An 18,924-nucleotide genomic window follows, 5' to 3' on the forward strand; every position below is an offset into this window, starting at 1 on the left:
AAGCATATGTAATCAATATTTTTGCATCTGTACATCACATATCATTTTATGTCTTCATCTACTTCATTTCTAAATTATCTTAGACTGATGGGTAACCTTGCACTACATTTACGTTAACAGTGACTGCTGCACTTATAATTTCCAGCTATAAGGAATGCAAATTTAGGAGGTTTTTTGTAATATTTAAAACAGTTTGTTTCAATAGTTGTAAAATCTTATTCATATTTTCGGATACTGTCCACAATATCATAGATAAAAGCATGTAGGTTAATAAGAGAAAGAAAATGTTTAGTGAGATGCATAACATGATAACCTGATATAAAAAAGACTGATATATTCATTCAAATGTCAAGGTGCTTGAATCACTGAAGCCATAAATACAGGATGATATGAGAACCTTAAAGGCCTTCTGAAACCGAGGATAGAAAAATCCATAGATCAGTGGGTTACAAGTGGAGTTTAAGTAGCCGAACCACACCAAAGCATCAAAAACATCACCAGGAGTCATGAAATTAAGGGAAGAATCAATGATAGTTGCAATAAAAATGGGCAGCCAGCAGAACAAAAAAACACCCATGACAATGGCCAGAGTTTTAGCTGCTTTTCTCTCTCTGTGAGCAGAGCTTTGGCTCTTCATCCCTCCAGTCACTCTTTCTGACATAACCTTTGCATGTTTTCGTGCAACATAGAATATTTTTAAATACAGAGAGCTCATAATTGTCCCAGGAAGGAAAAATGTGAGAACTGGACATATAATACCCCACTCTTTGTTAAAAAACAAAACACAACTTCCCACACAGTAAACCTGCATGATGAACGATTCCAAGCCAATTTTGTTTACACCTGAAAACACAATAGAAAAGCTGTAGAGAAATGAAAACAGCCATGTGAAGGTAGTAAAAACAGTCACAGTGTTGTTTGTGACCCTCATTTTGTACCTCAGAGGGTCACAAATGGCCCATGTACCTGTCAACAGATATTAAACCAAGATGCAGCACTGAGGAAATACAGAAGGTCATGTCCAAACTAGAATGAACTTTACACACAACAGCTCCCAGATACCAGCAGCCTTCAACAGATCGCACCATGCTGTACGGCATGACCAAAGAGCCCAGCAGACAGTCACTGGCAGCCAGAGAGCGAACGATCAGATGAGTTGGAGACTGAAGCTGTTTGAAGTGAGAGATGGAGATGATGATCAGCAGGTTCCCAAAAACTGTTGTGAGGATCATCAGCACCAAGAAAACATACATCACCACTTTAACCACAATAAGACGCTGCAGTTTCTGACAGGAGTTTGGCAGGAGTGGATAGCAGAGAAACATATTTTCAAAGTAAATATCAGTCTCATTGAAAGTCATCACATTTGCCCTGGATGCCAAAAAGATCTTCTTTGTAGTCATAAAAAAGCTAAAAAATATAAACATAAGTATTAAAAAAAATAATTCATGAATTACAGTTTGATGAAGACCTAAATCCAAAGAAAGATAAATACAAATGTAGTACATGCCCATCCAATTTAACCCCATAAATGGACTCAATGTAGATCAGATTTGTCCATATATACTCTCATATTCAGAGGAACCCACCCACACTTGTCAATTTAACCCATGGTTACAAAAACAACAAACTCAAGAGATTAAAATGAAAAAAATGGACATTTTCATGAAATATAATATGTACTGATGGAAAAAAACAACATCCGAGATCTTCATCAGTGAAGTGAAATATACATCCTTACATATATATTTTCAGGGCCTTCTGGCCCTCTAGAATTGTTATTATTATTAAACAACTATGCAACATTAAAAAAAAAAAAAAAAAAAAAAAAAAAGACTAGCAGCTAGGGATGCACAGACATTAAAACTGTGGCCGATACCAATAAGCCAATAATTATTTATATGTTATGTTATATGTTATTGCTCTATATAAAACATTTTATACATTTTGTCTATTACAATAAATAAATAATAATACAAATAATTAAATAAATAAAATACTAAAACTAAAAAAAGTAAATTTGGGCTTCACAACATTATAACACAGCAGAAAAATGTGTATTCAGTTTGAGAATTGAAGTGTAATTTAACAGTGTTTAATAGTGTCTTTAGTGTTAGACAGTGGAAAAGGCCTAAATTTAAAAATAGAGGAATAAACTTCACACACTCTTTTTAAAATATACAAACTATAAACTTCGAACCTTCAAACTTTCAGTCTGTCTTTATATTGCTTTTTGAAGTATTTAAACTATATAACTACAACTACAGTAAATGCAATTTCTGTGCTGATCTAAGTGTTTCTTAACTTTTAGAAGAGGTTGCGTTTAACACTTGTTATATGTTTAAAATTGAGGGATTTTTGCACAGCAAATGTCTATCTGGGCCTACAGGCTCTCAAATCCATAGCTGTCAGTCACACACACCTCATTAATGCCTTAGACCCATGAGACTTGTTATCAAACTCCATTTTATCTGAGTGACTCTCAAAGGAGTCTGACCAATCAAAGGTGTTAATACCAGTGCTCACCTGTTTAGCACTTATGCCGTACATGAAGCTTATTAGCTGTATTGTGTCATGTTATTATCGCAGCCAACTTGTTTACTAATAATGCCCTACAGAGCTGAACATTCATCATTAGGGAGACTGACATTACAAACAAACTTTAACTTGTGCTTTAGTCTAATGACAAACAACATGAGAGCAATGAAACTTAGGCAAAACACTAACAATAACTGAAAGCAACGTTTTAACTGTATGTCTTTAAATAATAAATGGACAGGAGAACAGCTGAAAAAAGACAAACATATGTACTAGAAAGGATTTGTATTGTTTGTTTGTCATTGATATATTTATTGTTTGTTTGTTTTATTGCTTGTTTATTTATTTAATTTTACTTGCTCTGTCAATGTTTTCATTGCCCAAGCCACCAAAAATGACACGTTTATTATTTTTATTTGGAAAAATACATGGGAAAAAATATTTAGAATTCATTCAAACATTTCTTTATAGCAAATTGGGAAAAAATAATGTATGATTATGTTTGATCTGAAATAATAGTTAAAATGATAAATATTTGTAGTCAATTTTGTGCGATTTGGTACAAATTTGTTAAAACATTATAACTTTTAATCCATTTTTACTAATACTTCCAAGACTATCACAAGCCATTTTCACACAAACTTTGACAGCGCCAATGCCTAAAATATTCAGAAAGACTTACGCACAGACACTCAGCACTTTTCACGCAGAGACAAAATCCATGCACACAAAATTGCATAATCATAATATTGGGATTTCACTTTGGTATTTTAAAAGACCATAAAGTAAGATAAAACAGTCTAAAATTAAGATGGTGAACCCAGAGGACATTTACTGGGTCTGTACATGTTCAATATCAACAAAACTGACTGAATGATTTGTGTACCTAATGAGATTTTGTTCCAAATATTTCATGATAACATTTTACGGTTTAAATTATATGATAATAAATATTATTTACATTAAAATACATTTCCTTCATGTCAGTTTTGTCACACAGACACACATGCATAGGGCCTAAAAAAAGGCCTCATTCACACAAACACTCTTCTGTAATGATGTAATGTTTTTCTGTTTTTTTTTTTTTTTTTTTTTTGGTTTTGTTTTTTGGTTCACAAAGGTTCCCATGAGACTTGTTACAACCACTCCGTTTTAATGACTCTCAAACATGCCTCAAAATCCAAATGTGTGAAGTCCTATTATTAACACTGTCACTCATTAGGATGAACACAACAACATGGATGGGTTATTAGAATGAACACTTCAACACTAATAACCCATCAGGTGCAGTATGACATCAGCCTGTTTACCCATAATCACCCACTGAGCTTTATCACAGGTATGATGTGAAATGCCAGACAAGAGACAAACAGTAATTAACAGACACAAAAAAAACAAAAAAACATACACATCAGATGGCCCAGGACCCTAAAAACAACATAAACAACATGAAAAAATAAATAACTGCATGTATTAATTCATATAAATACTTAGATTTAAGAGTGCATTATTATAAGTCATCAGTATAAATGTATTTAATTCAGTTATGATTCATGATGCTCATGGCTATGATGCAGTTTGATCACATAAACTGTTCGCAAACAAGCAACAGAGGCCTGTGATGCCATTTAGGCTTGGTTTTAACCCATCTAAGGTGTTGCTAAAAATTTACTAAAGCAGAGGAACTTGTATCTGCACCTGACTCATATATCTCCACTGTACACCATGAAAGCACTATAGAAAAACTAAAATAAATCCAAAATAAAAAAATCTTCTGAAGCTACAATAACAAATGGGGGGAAAATAGTGGGAATATTTTCAATATATAATCACATAAAAAGCAATGTAGTGCATAAGCTATGATTAAACATTTATTTGCCAACTTTGGAGCCTAAAGTCCCCATGAAATCAAAACTTAAGTTTTTTGGCTTTTAGTATGAATATGTTAGCCTTAAGGTTATGTATAATCTAGTGTGTTTCAAAACAATGACAAATTCGCATTTACAAGATATAAGCATTCAAAACTTACAGTCTCTCACTTCCACCAATACGGATCAATGATTTTGATGACATCACCCTGTACTTCAGCTTCTCATCAAACTTTCCATCCAATCAAATGCTTTCTAGAAACCGAAGCGTCCGGCCCCCTACGCTATAAATAGACAATGAAAGGTCCAGCTGAAATCGGTCACTTGCTCACAGAATTTGTATTTTCTGTAGAGTGAATGGCACTTAGCGCACTATTTAGGGGATACGGAACGATTCAGACAGTGTAAATATTCTTTCCATTTGGGCGAAAGAAATCTGGTTTCGCGCTGTGTCATGCAAACCACCGGAGCACGCATGCAGTCTGCTCCGGTCCAGAGACAGCACGAAGTGGATCATATGTGCGAGTCATTGTAGACCATAAAACATATCGGGCCAATTTGAATTCTACACAGAATGGTATATTTTATACCGTTATGGATAAGATTGTGGCTGCCATATGCTGTCAAATAAGGCTTAAGGTCTGGCCCAAGCTGTGATATAAACGAACGCTATTGGCTATTTAAAAAAGGGGGCAGGGTATTCCTGTTTCAGTTGAAATTATGTCAACACAAAATAACACTGCGTGTTTTAAAGGGGTCATCGGATGTAAAGTTAACTTTTACATGTTGTTTGAACATTAATGTGTGTTGGCAGTGTATGTACACATCTACCCTATAATGATTTAATTAATCTGTAAAAATAATATCCCCTTTTTCAAATCGAGCCATTCTCAGATGCCTGTCAGTATGATGTCACACCAACAGAGACCGCTCCCACGATAGTTGATTGACATAAGCGTCTTACCTCAGACCCGCCTTAAATCAGCTGTAACAGTCCAACCTCCATTGTTTCGATGCCGGAGCAGGGATGTAAGTTAGACAAGAATATCTCTGATAGAGCGATTGAGGTGTTGTGTTGCTGGATGTAATAATGAGCATAGTAGTCGTCATTTACTCCAGACATCTGAGCCACTGAAGATGCAGTGGATTACGTTTGTTTTTGAAGGGAATGCGCCTGCCGATCTACATAAATCATCCGAATCATCCGTGATCCAGCTTCACTTACAGCAGAATGGCATATCAGGGTTTTTTTTATGAATCTTTGCAATCGCCTTTCCTAATAACGTGCTAGTTAACAAGTTTAGCAGCTTAATGCAGCTAAAGTAAACAGGCTCGTCACTCCACAAAGAGAAGAGAGGGGCAGGGCGAGCAGAACTCATTAACATTTAAAGCAACTTCAACCAGAATGAGATGATTTTTGCAGAGCTGATTTTGACAAGGTAAACAGGGTGTTGTTTTACACTACCATTGAGAATTTTTAACCAAAGTATATTATAGACTTTTCATTAAGACCCTAAAGAATCATATCAACTTGTGGAAAATGGGCATCCGATGACCCCTTTAAAGCACTTCAGTGGACCTTTAACAAACATGAATAAAATATAAAATAAATCTATAAAATTCTAACAGAATTATTATTCTGAGGTAAACTATTCTTTAAAGTTCTAAAGACATAACCTTTGAGTCTTCTGAATCTGGATTTTATTTCAGGAGCTGGAATTTAACTTACTTTCCTATGCTGTATTTGAAAAGCATGCAATAATATTGCTCTTACTATTCCCGCAATTGACCGTTTGCAAAAACCCCCTCGCTAGTTACTGTTGCTATGTCTGACAAACAATGCCTCTCTCACACTACACTTCATGTTCTCACGCAGTGAAAAATACATTGCAGAGCAAAGAGGAAACTGACAGCATGCCAACAGACAAGAAAGAGCAGGTTACTTCTGGTATGAAACAAGGCCTCAGCTTTAAAATGTTGCCATTTTTTAAGAAATTCAAACAATAAATGCCATTTTGTGGCTCTTTAATGTGTAGTGACAGATCACTGTATTGACAAGCCTTTTCTTCTTTACTTAAACCACAAAGAAACAAGAAGGAACATCAAAACGTATTTTATTTCAACCACAGAAAGACGTCAATACACACAATTTTTCAAGTTCAAGTCCACCGAAGTTAATCTTCTCTACTGTCTGATTTGTTTGGAGGACAGAATGACATCGACTGTCAATCAAGCTGCGAATGTGGTCAAATATGTCAAAAGATATGGCAAAGTAGTAAGAGTAGCGATGAACACTCTTTAAACACTGCTTCATGAAGGTTTTAAAACTTATGTGCATCTTTTGTTTTGCAAAGCCATCTGAATTCTTCAGCAAACGAGCCTTTGTTACATCATGGCTGTTTCAGAAAGGTTTGCTTCAATAGTTTAAAGGGGGCGATCTCCGTTCCGAAGGCTACGCCAACCTGAGGTTGCATTTGTCGACCACACACATCATTATGAAGGATATCTAATTTCAGTAAAGTAACCACTATAAAACTGACTTCTTATTCATGAGGCCTACTTTAACGTGTTTCCTACTTTGGAATATAATAGTTACTTTTCTGAAATGAGACTTTATAATGCATACAATCTCTTTTGGCCTCATTTACCAAGTCCTCCATAAAACTGACAAAACAAGCCCATAAATTAATAAAAGAACACATATAGGCACTTTATATTTAACACAAGTTTGGACTGAGTTTTGTTTGTATTTGTACAGTTTTGTACAGTGTGCTATGCTATTCTGAATTAGGTCTTGGTTACAAGTCTAACTGTTGTCTGCTGCTGTTCTTTTGAAATATTCCCCCAGTTACTATAATCCTCACAGCCTTTCTGAACCAAGAATGCATGAATGCATAAATGAAAGGATTTAAGGTGGAATTGACATAGCCAAACCAAACAAGTGCATCGATCAACATTTGGGGTGTTGTGTAGCCAATAAAAGGATTCATGATGTTACAGAGGAAAAAAGGAGTCCAGCAAACCAGGAAAACTCCAACCACGATAGCAATCGTTATCGTAGCCTTCTGTGCCCGACGTTGCGCGCCTTCCGATGGATAAACTCTCCTCAGCTGGTTCAGCTGAAGACTAATCAATCTCGCTTGGTTCCGGGCGACCATGTAGATTCTAGAATAGATGCCAATAATGATGAGACCAGGAATGTAGAAAGAAAAAAGAGAGATGACCACCGCCGGACCGTGGGTGAAGAAGACATGGCACCCTCCCGCACAGCGTACGTGCGTTTCGTAGAAATCCCTGTCGCCATAAAGGTTGAGCTCGAAGTAGGTACTCACATAAGCGAATATAGCAGGGATCAACCAGCTGATAGAGATCATTAACAGGACCGCTGGAAAACCGAAGCGATAATGATACGTCAATGGGCCGCACACGGCACAACAGCGCTCGGCAGACACACTCACAAGATGAAAAATTGAAGCAGTGCTGAGAGTTATGTCAACACATGTGTGTAACTTACATAAGGAATCCCCAAAGTACCAACAGCCCTGCATAGAACGGACAGCACTCAACGGCATGACAAACAGGCCGAGGAGAAAGTCACACAGGGCGAGAGACAGAATCAGCTGGTTTGTTGGTGTGTGGAGTTGCTTGAAATGCCCAATGGAGATGATTACTAGTAAATTCCCAATGACAGTCACAATGGTGGTCAACATCATGGCGATGAGCATCAGAACGTGGATACCGAACGGTCGTGCATACTTCCCACAGGATCCATTCAAAGCCTCGTAACAGAGATCCATTTTAGTGCTCGATAGTCCATTCACCTCGATCTGAAGCTGAAGCTGAAGCAGAAACTCATGAAGACAAATAGCCTTGTGGAAAATTATAGACTGATTTCTGTACCATCAACAAAAACAGTTATAGTTTAAATAAGGCTGCATTCCATAACAACACACTTCCTCCCAAGGGAGAAATTAACTTTTTCTAAATTTTCCAGTAGAAGCAGTTACTATAAATATTAGCCTCTCAAAGCAACAACTTTTCTCACAATAGAATTTCTCCCTTTCTAACTCCTGGTCTGTCCCTGATCTGTTATCAGATAAAACCAATATTAATTTATTCCACCAGCTTTAAATACAGCTGAAGGGACAAAGTCCGATCAGTCTGTCTATATATTTATTAAGAACAGCAGCTGTGACTTTGTTTGCATGGACTGCAAAAGCAAATGGCTGCACGTTACGAAAACAAAACTGAAGCTCCATTCCAATCTCTCCATGAAAACACATTCTTTACATGCATAATTCAAACATGTGAATAAAACAAGGATTTCATGGCAATAATAAACTGGATGCTATGGTTGTCTTTTGCCTTAGAGAATATATGAAAAAAACTAAATACTGAATATCTCTCAAATATTTGCATGTATTTGAAAAATAAAATGAAAAAATGAAAAATGACAATTATGCTGTAATCCAACTTGTTTCTAAATCAATCTGAACCTTAGAAAATTGTAGAGGAATGTCATGCTGACACAGAAAATTATGGGAAATGTAGTACAAATGTCAAATGTTCATGCAAGCAAAATTTTTGTTTTGTCAGCAAAATGTTTGTTTGCCATGCTTTACTGATATTCTTCAACAACAATACACAAAATATATTAGTAATAAATTGTGCAAACAACAGTATCAGTAAATACCTAATTATGACCAATAACAATTAGCTGTATGATTTTTCCTTTGACACGCTCCCCAAGTCAAAGCCTGAAGACAAAATATAAGTTTGCCAGTCTGTATTACATTATGGCTACCAGACACTTCACCATTGAACAATTTGCTCAGAAAAGCATCACATGTTTTTTCCGCTATTTCAAGGCGGTCAAAAATGAGTCACATGGCATATACAACTCAAAAACTATAAATTCAATCTGCAAGAAAGAGAAGACATGACAACGTTGACTGGCTGATGGCACCACACGAAGACTGAAAGACAAGTCTTAAGACAGCAGACATAGAAAAAAAAAGTTTATATTAAAGATTTAAATAAAAGTCAATTTTATGCTTTTAAGAGCCTTTCACAAAGCAAAAAGCATTAGCAAAACATCTACTAAAATATAATGAAATATTTCCTATGTTGTTTGAATAACAAAAAATAAAAAAAAAAAAAAATAAAAACATTATCTAATGTTACATTATCTACCAGCTAAGACTAACTGGACAACCATCCAAACTGACCAATAGCTACACATACTGTTTACTCTTAAACATCTTGAGACACGAAAGCCAATCAGGAATTCCTTGTAATCACATGACAACAAGAAGCCCTTTCTTACTGGCTCAGAAAAATACACTCTCTCTATGTGAAAGTATTCAAAAGGCTACAAAATACAGATGTTCAATCATCCACTCAGGACACAGGAAGACTTTCTGCGGTAAGATTACCAAAAAACAAGCCAAATATGACACTCACTTATCAAATACTAATTTCATGTAAAAATAAGATGATGTTTAAATTCAGCAAACTATTTTAGACATTAAGTATATTAAATATGTGGTATTTAATTCAAGTTTTTTTGTGTCTCAGTGGGAAACATTTTGAATTTAATTACGCTGTTTTCTCATTCTAGGTATTAAAGTGCCTGTACGATGAATCTGAGTCAACCGTGGACAGTAGAGTCTTTTGGCCTCTGTTTTGCATCCCTGAACGACTCATGCATAAAGACTGTATATTCTCCTGTCTTACGTGCTCCTCTCTACCTCCTCTTCACTATAACCATTATACTGATAGTGTTTGGCAACCTGTGGGTCATTTGCACCATCTCTGCTTTCCAGCAGCTCCACACACCCACCAACTACCTGATCGTCTCAATGGCCATATCCGACCTGCTCCTGGGCAGTTTTGTCATGCCTCCGAGCATGATACGCTCTTTGGAGACATGCTGGTACTTTGGAGACTTTATGTGCAAGTTTCACTCCGGCACTGATTTTACTCTGTGTAATGCATCTGTTTTGCACCTCACGTTCATCTCAATTGACCGTTATTATGCGGTTTGTCAACCGCTTCAATATCACAGCAAAATCACCACACGTGTAAGTGTTTTCATGATCCTGGTCAGCTGGGGCTTCTCTGCCTTTTTCGGCTTTGGCATCATATTCTCAGAGCTGAAAATCGAAAGCAAAGAAACCGAGGAGGAGCTGCACGTTGCTTGCAAGGGAGGGTGTTTGGCATTGCACGGAAGGGAAATCGGAGTGACATATTCGATTGTGTTTTACTTTCTCCCTATGTTTATAATTGTGAGCATTTACAGCAGGATTTTTGTTATAGCACTGAAACATGTCCGTGTTATTAATAACTACCCCACAAGCTCATCATCAGTTAATAAAAAGGATCTGAAAGCCACTAAGACGCTTGCTATTGTCATTGGAGTTTTCATGTCTTGCTGGACGCCTTATTTCATGTGTAACATCATAGATCCTATTGTTAACCATACAATACCTGCACTATTATATGAAGTGCTAATGTGGGTGGCTTATTTGAATGCAGTGTTTAACCCCTTGATTTATGGTTTCTTTTACAGCTGGTTCAGAGAAAAGTCTAAAATTTTATATAAAAAACTATATAAATTGTGCTAACGGCCTATTATATAATCTGGTGTGTCATTTCATTTTTTTTTTCCATTCTAAATGCTCTCATACTTCACTAACATTTTCTCTTCTGTAAAAATGCAAGATTTAATGTTTCAGTAGATACTGTGAGGAAAAGCAATGTTATATTCAATGCAAGTGTCTGAACCACATTATAATTAATATAATCATTAATAAATAATAATTACTTATTTAGCATTTAGAATATGTACGCACTTAATTTGTCACTGTTATGTGTTTTTTATATTTCTAATGTTTTGATAATTGTTGTAATTTCCACTGCCTTCCTTTCTGAGTATTTTTTTTTCTTTAATAATCTAAGATATTTTTACTACTTGAGCATCAATCCTGTGTCATTAAATCAACAATGTGTGACAAGCAAAACAGACATGCAATACATAAAATAAAACATTCTGTGTGTTTTCATGCCTTCAAGATCAACTGAGGCCTTTTAATTCATATCCATCCACTCCTATCCTATCATTCCTTATCATATGATGGCTATAAATCCATTTGTGGTATATATATATATATATATATATATATATAAATCCTGCGCTTCAATGCATTAAAAACTGGGGGTCACTGTACCTGTATTCACAGTTTGGCCTTTCTAAATTCTGAATCATATATGACCAAATCATTTCTCATATCAAATATAAGTACTGTTGTTATTAATAGCAACATTTTGATATGCTAGAATAATTAACTAATTATTCTAATAATTAGCTAATAATTAAATTATACACTGGTTTATGTTGTATATACATGTTTTAACGTAAGGTTCTGTAGCTCTCTCACCATATGTAAAGTATAAGATTTATCGTTATAAAACCACAACTGGCCTCCCAGGTAAAATAGTCTAGGATGTACACAAAAGTGAGTTGTTGTCTTGCATAAATCAATAAAAAATAAATACTTCTGTGCCTACCTTATTAAAAAGGGAATAGATTTAAAATTATATTAAGTATAGTTCATGTCTATTAACATATTTACTGACCTATCGCTTGAGACTTTCTGATATAAAATTTGTACTTAAACTTTATTTGCAGTACCACTTGTGCACAATGCACATTTCTTAATATTAAGCCTAAAATGTTTTAATGTCACTACTCATGAGGATTGTATGACCTTTAAATAATACTGGTCTTTAAATGCAAAATATTTGAAGTGTACCTAAAGTATGCTTGCAATAATTCCACTTTAGCACAATCAAATATTCCTCAGTTGGAGTTTAGCACTACTTCAACAACTACTTAGTCCAACAATAGTTGTTCCAATTTAGCAGACTTTAAATATACCAGTTTAGTATACTAAAAGTACAACTTTTTATTGAGTACATAATACGTAAGTGTATTTGTAGTATACTTAGCATGAAATATTTTAAATACATTTTAGCATATTTATTTTTCAATAGGGTAATCATTACATACTGGCTAAACTATCTAGATGTGTAGTCCATTAAACGGTTATGAAATATTTGTGATATGCATGTTGCTTGAAAACATTCTCTAAAATTAGTGTTTTAAAAAGAAGTGAAGAGAGGAACATGTTTTTTTCTGCCAGACTGTGTAGTTACAACATTCACCAGCAGTGGCTACAGGGGTCACACTGAACCAAACAAACTTTGACCCCTCTGATAATGTTGTTGTTTACTGGTATTACTGGCATTACTATACTCATGGGGACATTTGGACGTCATAACACACAGAATACTAGGTATACACACACAAACACACACAGGCCTTAACACATGCAGATCTCTGCACTGCAAATCTTTATATCAGAACAAATTTGAGAATAAACACCTTAAAACATACAGTATTAAGACTTTTTAGGGAATAAATCTTTAAACTAGGTGTATTCTGTCCGGCTTCTGTCCGCAATAAATTCTAATTTGTTAACATTACTTAATATATATTTTTACAGCATTTATTAATTTTTGTTAATGTTTATGGTTAAAACATGTGTGTATATAAGTGTATTAACTAATGTTTTTATTAAACCTTTGATTTAAAAAAAAAAAAGTTTTAGTAAATGCAGAAATTAACATTAGCCAAGATTATGAAATGCTGTTTAAGTACTGTTCATTGTTAGTTCTTGTTAAGAAAATAAAACGTTATTGTAAAGTGTTACCAAAATAATACACTTTTATTCGTTTAAGTATAATTACAGGTGTTTTTACTGAAAACAAGTCAATAAAGACTATAATATTTGTGGTTGGGTCAGTTCTAGATCGAGCGATGATCAGGAAACATGACAGATGATCTTTATTTCTGTTGCTGAGGCAAAATTGGACACACAGAAAAATACAATAAAAGCAACATTCTGAGGCCCATCAGGTATCAAAATACAGCAAATGAGCACTAACACAGATCATGAACACATGCAGATTATTTCTGTATGTTTCAATAGGCATTTGGCTAGTGATTTCACATTTACACTAATATTGTTCTTGAAGAATTACTCTGAAATATTCTTCCAGACAAAATGACTCTGAATGCATGTCTGAACCAGCTGTAAAAGAAGGCGTACACTATGGGATTACATGTGGAATTATAATATCCAACCCAGAGGAACAAGTCAAACAGCAGAGGTGGTACAGAGTATCCGATGAAGGGATCAATAAGATTACAAATGAAAAAGGGAATCCAAAAAGCCAGAAACACCCCCATGATGATGGCTAAAGTTTTAGTGGCTTTTCCCTCCTTTTTAAATTCAGAATTCACACTCTGAATGGCCTGAACCTGCCTTTGAGCTGCGTGTAAGATCTTAAGGTACATGCAGAGCATGACAAAAGCTGGAATATAAAAACAGGCCAAGGACATTACAGTAGCTGCCTCTCTGCTCTGAAACACCACGCATTTTCCAACACAGTCAATGTATTTATAGTAAAAATCCTCAATGCCAAGAATATTAAGCTCCAAGAACATCATGCCAAAGCCGAGAGCAGCCGAAACAGTCCAGCAGGTAACAATCATAACTAGTGTGGCAGATGATGTCATTTTACTGTGATACTGAAACGGGTGACATATGGCATAATATCTTTCCAAAGAAATGATACAGAGATTTAAAATTGACGCAGTGCACAATGTCACATCAAGACTGCTGTGTATTTTACAGAACAAATCTCCCAAATACCAGCACGTCTCGATGGAGCGCAGCATGCTGGGAGGCATCACAACTCCTCCTACAAGCAGATCGGCCACGGCCAGAGACAGGATGAGGTAGTTAGTCGGTGTGTGAAGCTGCTTGAAATGAATGACCGTTATGATCACAAGCAGGTTTCCAATGATTGTGACAATTGAAGAGATGCTAAAAAGGATGTAGAGCAATATTCGAGTTTCCAACGGATAGATAAATCTCTGACAAGACCTGTTACTGAACTCATAACAGAGAAGAGGTTTTTCCCAGATCCCATTTTGACTGATGTTGATTTGGACATCCATTTATATAATTCACTGCAGCTTACCTGTCTGAAACAATGGAGTGAGGTTAATTTTAGCCTTTAAAAAATAGTGCAGCTATTTTACGCATCTCTATGAATAAATAACATGTTAAAAGCTCACTAGATTTTCAGTGCAATACTTAAATCGACCAAACAAAGAGAATGCATCTGCGCTAAAATCTTATTTTGCATTCTTACCTTTCCTTCTACAATGAACCACCTCATGTAGCACAGTGAGCACATTTATAGCACAAGTTTCATAACAACCTCCCTCCTGTCAAATCACACAACGTTTGTGTTTCCAAAGCAACCTCAATCTTCCCAAAACATCATAACAGCAGAAAATGCAACAAGGCCCTGAAACTGACTCTAAGGGACAAATTTAATACAGTATGACTTAAAAAAAAAAACTCTCTCTCACAAAACTCTCACAAGGTCAATGACCTTGGCTAGTCATCAACCCGACTTGCCTATAAAAATGATTTAATGTGCTGGGCTGGGTTGGGCTTGACAAACAGTTTAAGTTTTTTTTTTTTTTTGTTGCAGGACTGTAAACAGGGTTTTATAAACACCAAGGTCCTAAATTTATTCAAAATGGCATGCATTTTGCAGAAGAACATTGTTATGGGTGCACTTCATTTGACTGTGCGGATGAATACGGTTTGTGGCTTTTTGCTCTTTCAAAACACCAACTCCAGAGACTTAAAATCCCCCTGTAGTGAAAAATCAAGATTTTCATGTTGTTTATTTGTCTATGTGGTGTTTTTAATATGCTTTTAGACAAACCATGTGCCAGTCCCGCATTGCCATCTGCACTTCACTCGCATATGCTCGCAGACGCGAACTGGAATCACAAACTAGGCTGCATTCGAGTCTTCAAGGCATTTTGAGGGCACGACATCGCCAAGTAAGTAACTTAACTAATGTAACAGTATCTACTGTAGTTGTCCGCTAGTAAAAACATAGTTCTATCAGTCATTATCTGTGTTTTGCCATTATATCGCATTTACTACAGTTCAGTTAGTGGATCAGGGGGCTCTGGCTGGTGTGACTGTGTGGGTGCGGGGCCAATTTGCATATTCATAGATCCGCATATAGTAAATGAGGCAAGGGTGGTAGAGTTACATTCAAGCTGTTTTAAGGCATAAGAAAATTATTTTCGCAAGAAAAAACATTTTAAATATGTAATTTTGATTATCAAAGATCAGTTTTAAGGGATAAAAAATTTAACTACAGGGGGACTGGATTAGTTCACTTCCGGAACAAAAATGTACAGATAATGTACTCACCCCCTTGTCATCCAAGATGTTCATGTCTTTCTTTCTTCAGTTGTAAAGAAATAATGTTTTTTTGGAAAACACTTCAGGAATTATCTCCATATGGTGGACTTCTATGATGATCGTGAGTTTGAACATCCAAAATGCAGTTTAAATGCAGCTTCAAATGGCTCTAAACGATCCCAGCCAAGGAATAAGGGTCTTATCTAGCGAAACGATCAGTTATTTTCTAAAGAAAAAAAATTTTATATACTTTTTAACCTCAAATGCCTGTCTTGTCTAGCTCTGCCATGTAGCTCATGCTGTGTTTTACCTTTTTTGTAAAGGGCGTTTGACCTTCTTTTCACATTCACTTTGTAAATACTGGGTTGGTACTTCTGCAGCGTAGGGCGATTTTGAAGTTAGAGGAGAAAACGAGATTAGAGTTTTTCAACCTACCCTAACTGTCTTAAACCGAGTGCACAGAGTACACATACATGGCAGAGCTAGACAAGATAAGCATTTTTGGTTAAAAAGGTTAAAAAGTATATGAATTGTAATTTTTTTAGGAAATGACAGATCGTTTCGTTCGATAAGACCCTTATGCCTCGGCTGGGATTGTTTAGAGCCATTTAAAGCTGCATATAAATGCATTTTTAAAAGTTCAAACTCGCAGGCACCATAGAAGTCCACAATATGGAGATAATTCCTGTAATGTTTTCTGCAATAAACATAACTTATTTATGACTGAAGAAAGAAAAACATGAACATCTTGGATGTTAAGGGGGTGAGTAACGTTACATTATCTGTAAATTTTTGTTCTGGAAATGAACTACTCCTTTAAACCGCTTGCTACATGATGTAAAATACATGCAAAGATCAATGGCCAAATAAAAACATTATTGCTAAAACACACATAAATAAACAGCCACTGTTGGATAACCTCAAGAAAACAGTATCAAGTTCAACACCCCCTCTCTGCATGTTGGTGTTTTAAAAACATTATCAATTAACAGACAAAGCATTGTGTAATTGTTTACTTACAGTTCGAGATGCAGCTGCTGTCTGATCCAAGTTGGCTTCTTCATCTTTGTGAACTCTCCTTTGCACTGTGCCTTGTTTACAAAACAATCTCCAGTCAAATGCTCCAAACAGACATCTCGTCCAATGCCAGGGGAAGCCATTAAAAATAAACTATCCACTTCATGACGCTGAAGTTCTTGTGAAGTCTGTACAGAGACACAAACGAGCTGTTCGAACAAAACGCAGGTCATTTCATACTTCTGTTTATTTTGTTATAAGAGCATTCAACCGTGTGGAGCACCTCAGAAACTTACTGTACCCAGTGTTCATATCGTTAGTAAATATTATGGCCATTATTTGCTTTTGACGCGACTACACGACACCAACATCCAGTGCAGCAGTTACGCGATTGAACGCCGGTGGGCGGGGCTTATTATGGACCCTTTTCACAACCTTGTGATGACGCGTTTTAACGGTCATCATCATCATAAATCCTTTAAACTTTTTTATATTTTGATTTTTAAAAATATGTATGTACTTTTATAACACTATACTTTGTATTATACCACGTTTTCATCAAGTTACCAAAAAACTAGTTAACGCTATGCGAGGGTGTTTCTAATGCCGCGTCTATGGGAGGGACGGTAAATTTGACATTGTTCTCTCTTCTGACTGCCGATATCAGTTTCTCTCAATTTTTTTCCTTTGATTGAAAGTCGTGAAAACAATATCGTGTAGTTTTTCTTTTGTTATTTGAGCAAATGGGAATGCAAAAAATATATTTGTGGTTCTCTCCCATTCACTGCTCTAGGATTTTACCCAACTATGACGACTTCCGTTATGAGAAACCCGGAAATGTGAGAAAGGTGGTCATATGCAAATAAATATACCAGTGCAACAGCATAAATCCGCAGTATCGAAAAGGGACGTTTTTTGGAGCTTGATTAAATAAATGCTTTGTTTATAACAAGGAGGATGGTTTAAAGCTATTAAACTTGCAAGATGTTTTATAGTACAAATATATCTAAAAATCAAGGCAAATCTGAATCTCTCATGTCCCTGGTGAAAAAACCAGCATATGCTGGTAGGTATGTTTTGATGTTGGTTTAAGCTGGTCCTTTGCTGGTTCATGCTGGTCCTTGACCAGCAACATGACCAGCAAAAACCAGCAAAGGACCAGCTTAAACCAGCATCAAAACCTACCTAACCAGCATTCCAGCATCAAAACATACCTACCAGCATATGCTGGTTTTTTCACCAGGGGTCATGACCCCATAACTGAGTTTTTGCCGTTTAAAAATAAATATGACCTCGTGTTATGTCAATCACGTTTACACACTGCCTCTGAAACTTTTTTCCATCATAAAAAAATCGTATTGGGTTCAAAATTTGTCACACTTGCCACAGACGCGAAAAATGCAGAAAATTGAAACCAATCCGTTTTTTAAGTTTCAAGGGCAGTGTAAACTTTCTGACACATAGTGAGGTTGCATTTATTTTTTAGCTTGAGCAAATTACGGACAGTAATTTGTAACAGTAAAGCCCGCTTAATTTTAATTTGATTGGTCATCTCAAAACATGTTTTTCATTGACGAATGCATTATCACATGAAATCATATCTTTGACATAATAATTTTGTAATTAGTTTTTAAATTAATATATATTTAGACATGCAAAATAGTTAATAGATTTTTGTTTTTATTGAACTTAAGCAGATTTTGTGTACACAAATGACACTACTTTTATGCATTGACTTTTATGCATTGATGTGCTGTATGTGTTGTTGTAGCAGCCTATTCATTAAACCTGTAGTTTATAGTCATCCGCACTGCACATTGGGGATATTTCACTTGTCTAACACTGTGATTCAACTCATCAGCTCAATAGCTGAGTATCTCTGTAGGTGTCAGATTAGTTAGGGGCCTGTTTATAGAAATGGACTGAGAAGCACTAAAATTTAAATTGCAATTTACATTTCAAATTTTGTTTTAAATAAAGTACCTCCAAGAAAGTTGCCTCTTTTGTTTGTTTTAAATAAAAAATGACATTGAAGCCTAATGGAAACTCCAAACAAATAGAGTAAAAAACAAGGAATGAATGGTTAAGCATGGTGTTCATGCATCGTCTGCATCGTCTAATTCTTTTTTGTCTTG

The 18,924-nt window shown here is 35.7% G+C and overlaps 3 protein-coding genes and 1 pseudogene across 3 annotated transcripts; 1 reads left to right on the plus strand and 3 right to left on the minus strand.

Moving 5' to 3' along the window:
* Positions 1–162: 162 nt before the first annotated feature.
* LOC127182913 (trace amine-associated receptor 4-like) lies at positions 163–17,179 on the minus strand (annotated as a pseudogene).
* On the minus strand, positions 6,504–8,266 carry taar1b (trace amine associated receptor 1b). Its single transcript, XM_051138622.1, has 2 exons — positions 7,921–8,266; positions 6,504–7,791 (listed from the first exon to the last, which is right to left on the minus strand). The coding sequence occupies exons 1-2, from the start codon at positions 8,201–8,203 to the stop codon at positions 7,205–7,207; spliced, it is 870 nt and encodes a 289-aa protein (XP_050994579.1). The 5' UTR covers positions 8,204–8,266; the 3' UTR covers positions 6,504–7,204.
* Positions 10,046–11,032, plus strand: taar11 (trace amine-associated receptor 11). Its single transcript, XM_051138623.1, has one exon. It carries the CDS (start codon positions 10,046–10,048, stop codon positions 11,030–11,032), a length of 987 nt encoding a protein of 328 aa, XP_050994580.1.
* taar10b (trace amine-associated receptor 10b) lies at positions 13,483–14,493 on the minus strand. The gene has a single exon (XM_051138620.1). The coding sequence runs from the start codon at positions 14,491–14,493 to the stop codon at positions 13,483–13,485; it is 1,011 nt and encodes a 336-aa protein (XP_050994577.1).
* Positions 17,180–18,924: the final 1,745 nt, after the last annotated feature.

The sequence above is a fragment of the Labeo rohita genome, chromosome 20 (genome assembly GCF_022985175.1).
Source record: "Labeo rohita strain BAU-BD-2019 chromosome 20, IGBB_LRoh.1.0, whole genome shotgun sequence".
Lineage (NCBI taxonomy): Eukaryota > Metazoa > Chordata > Actinopteri > Cypriniformes > Cyprinidae > Labeo > Labeo rohita.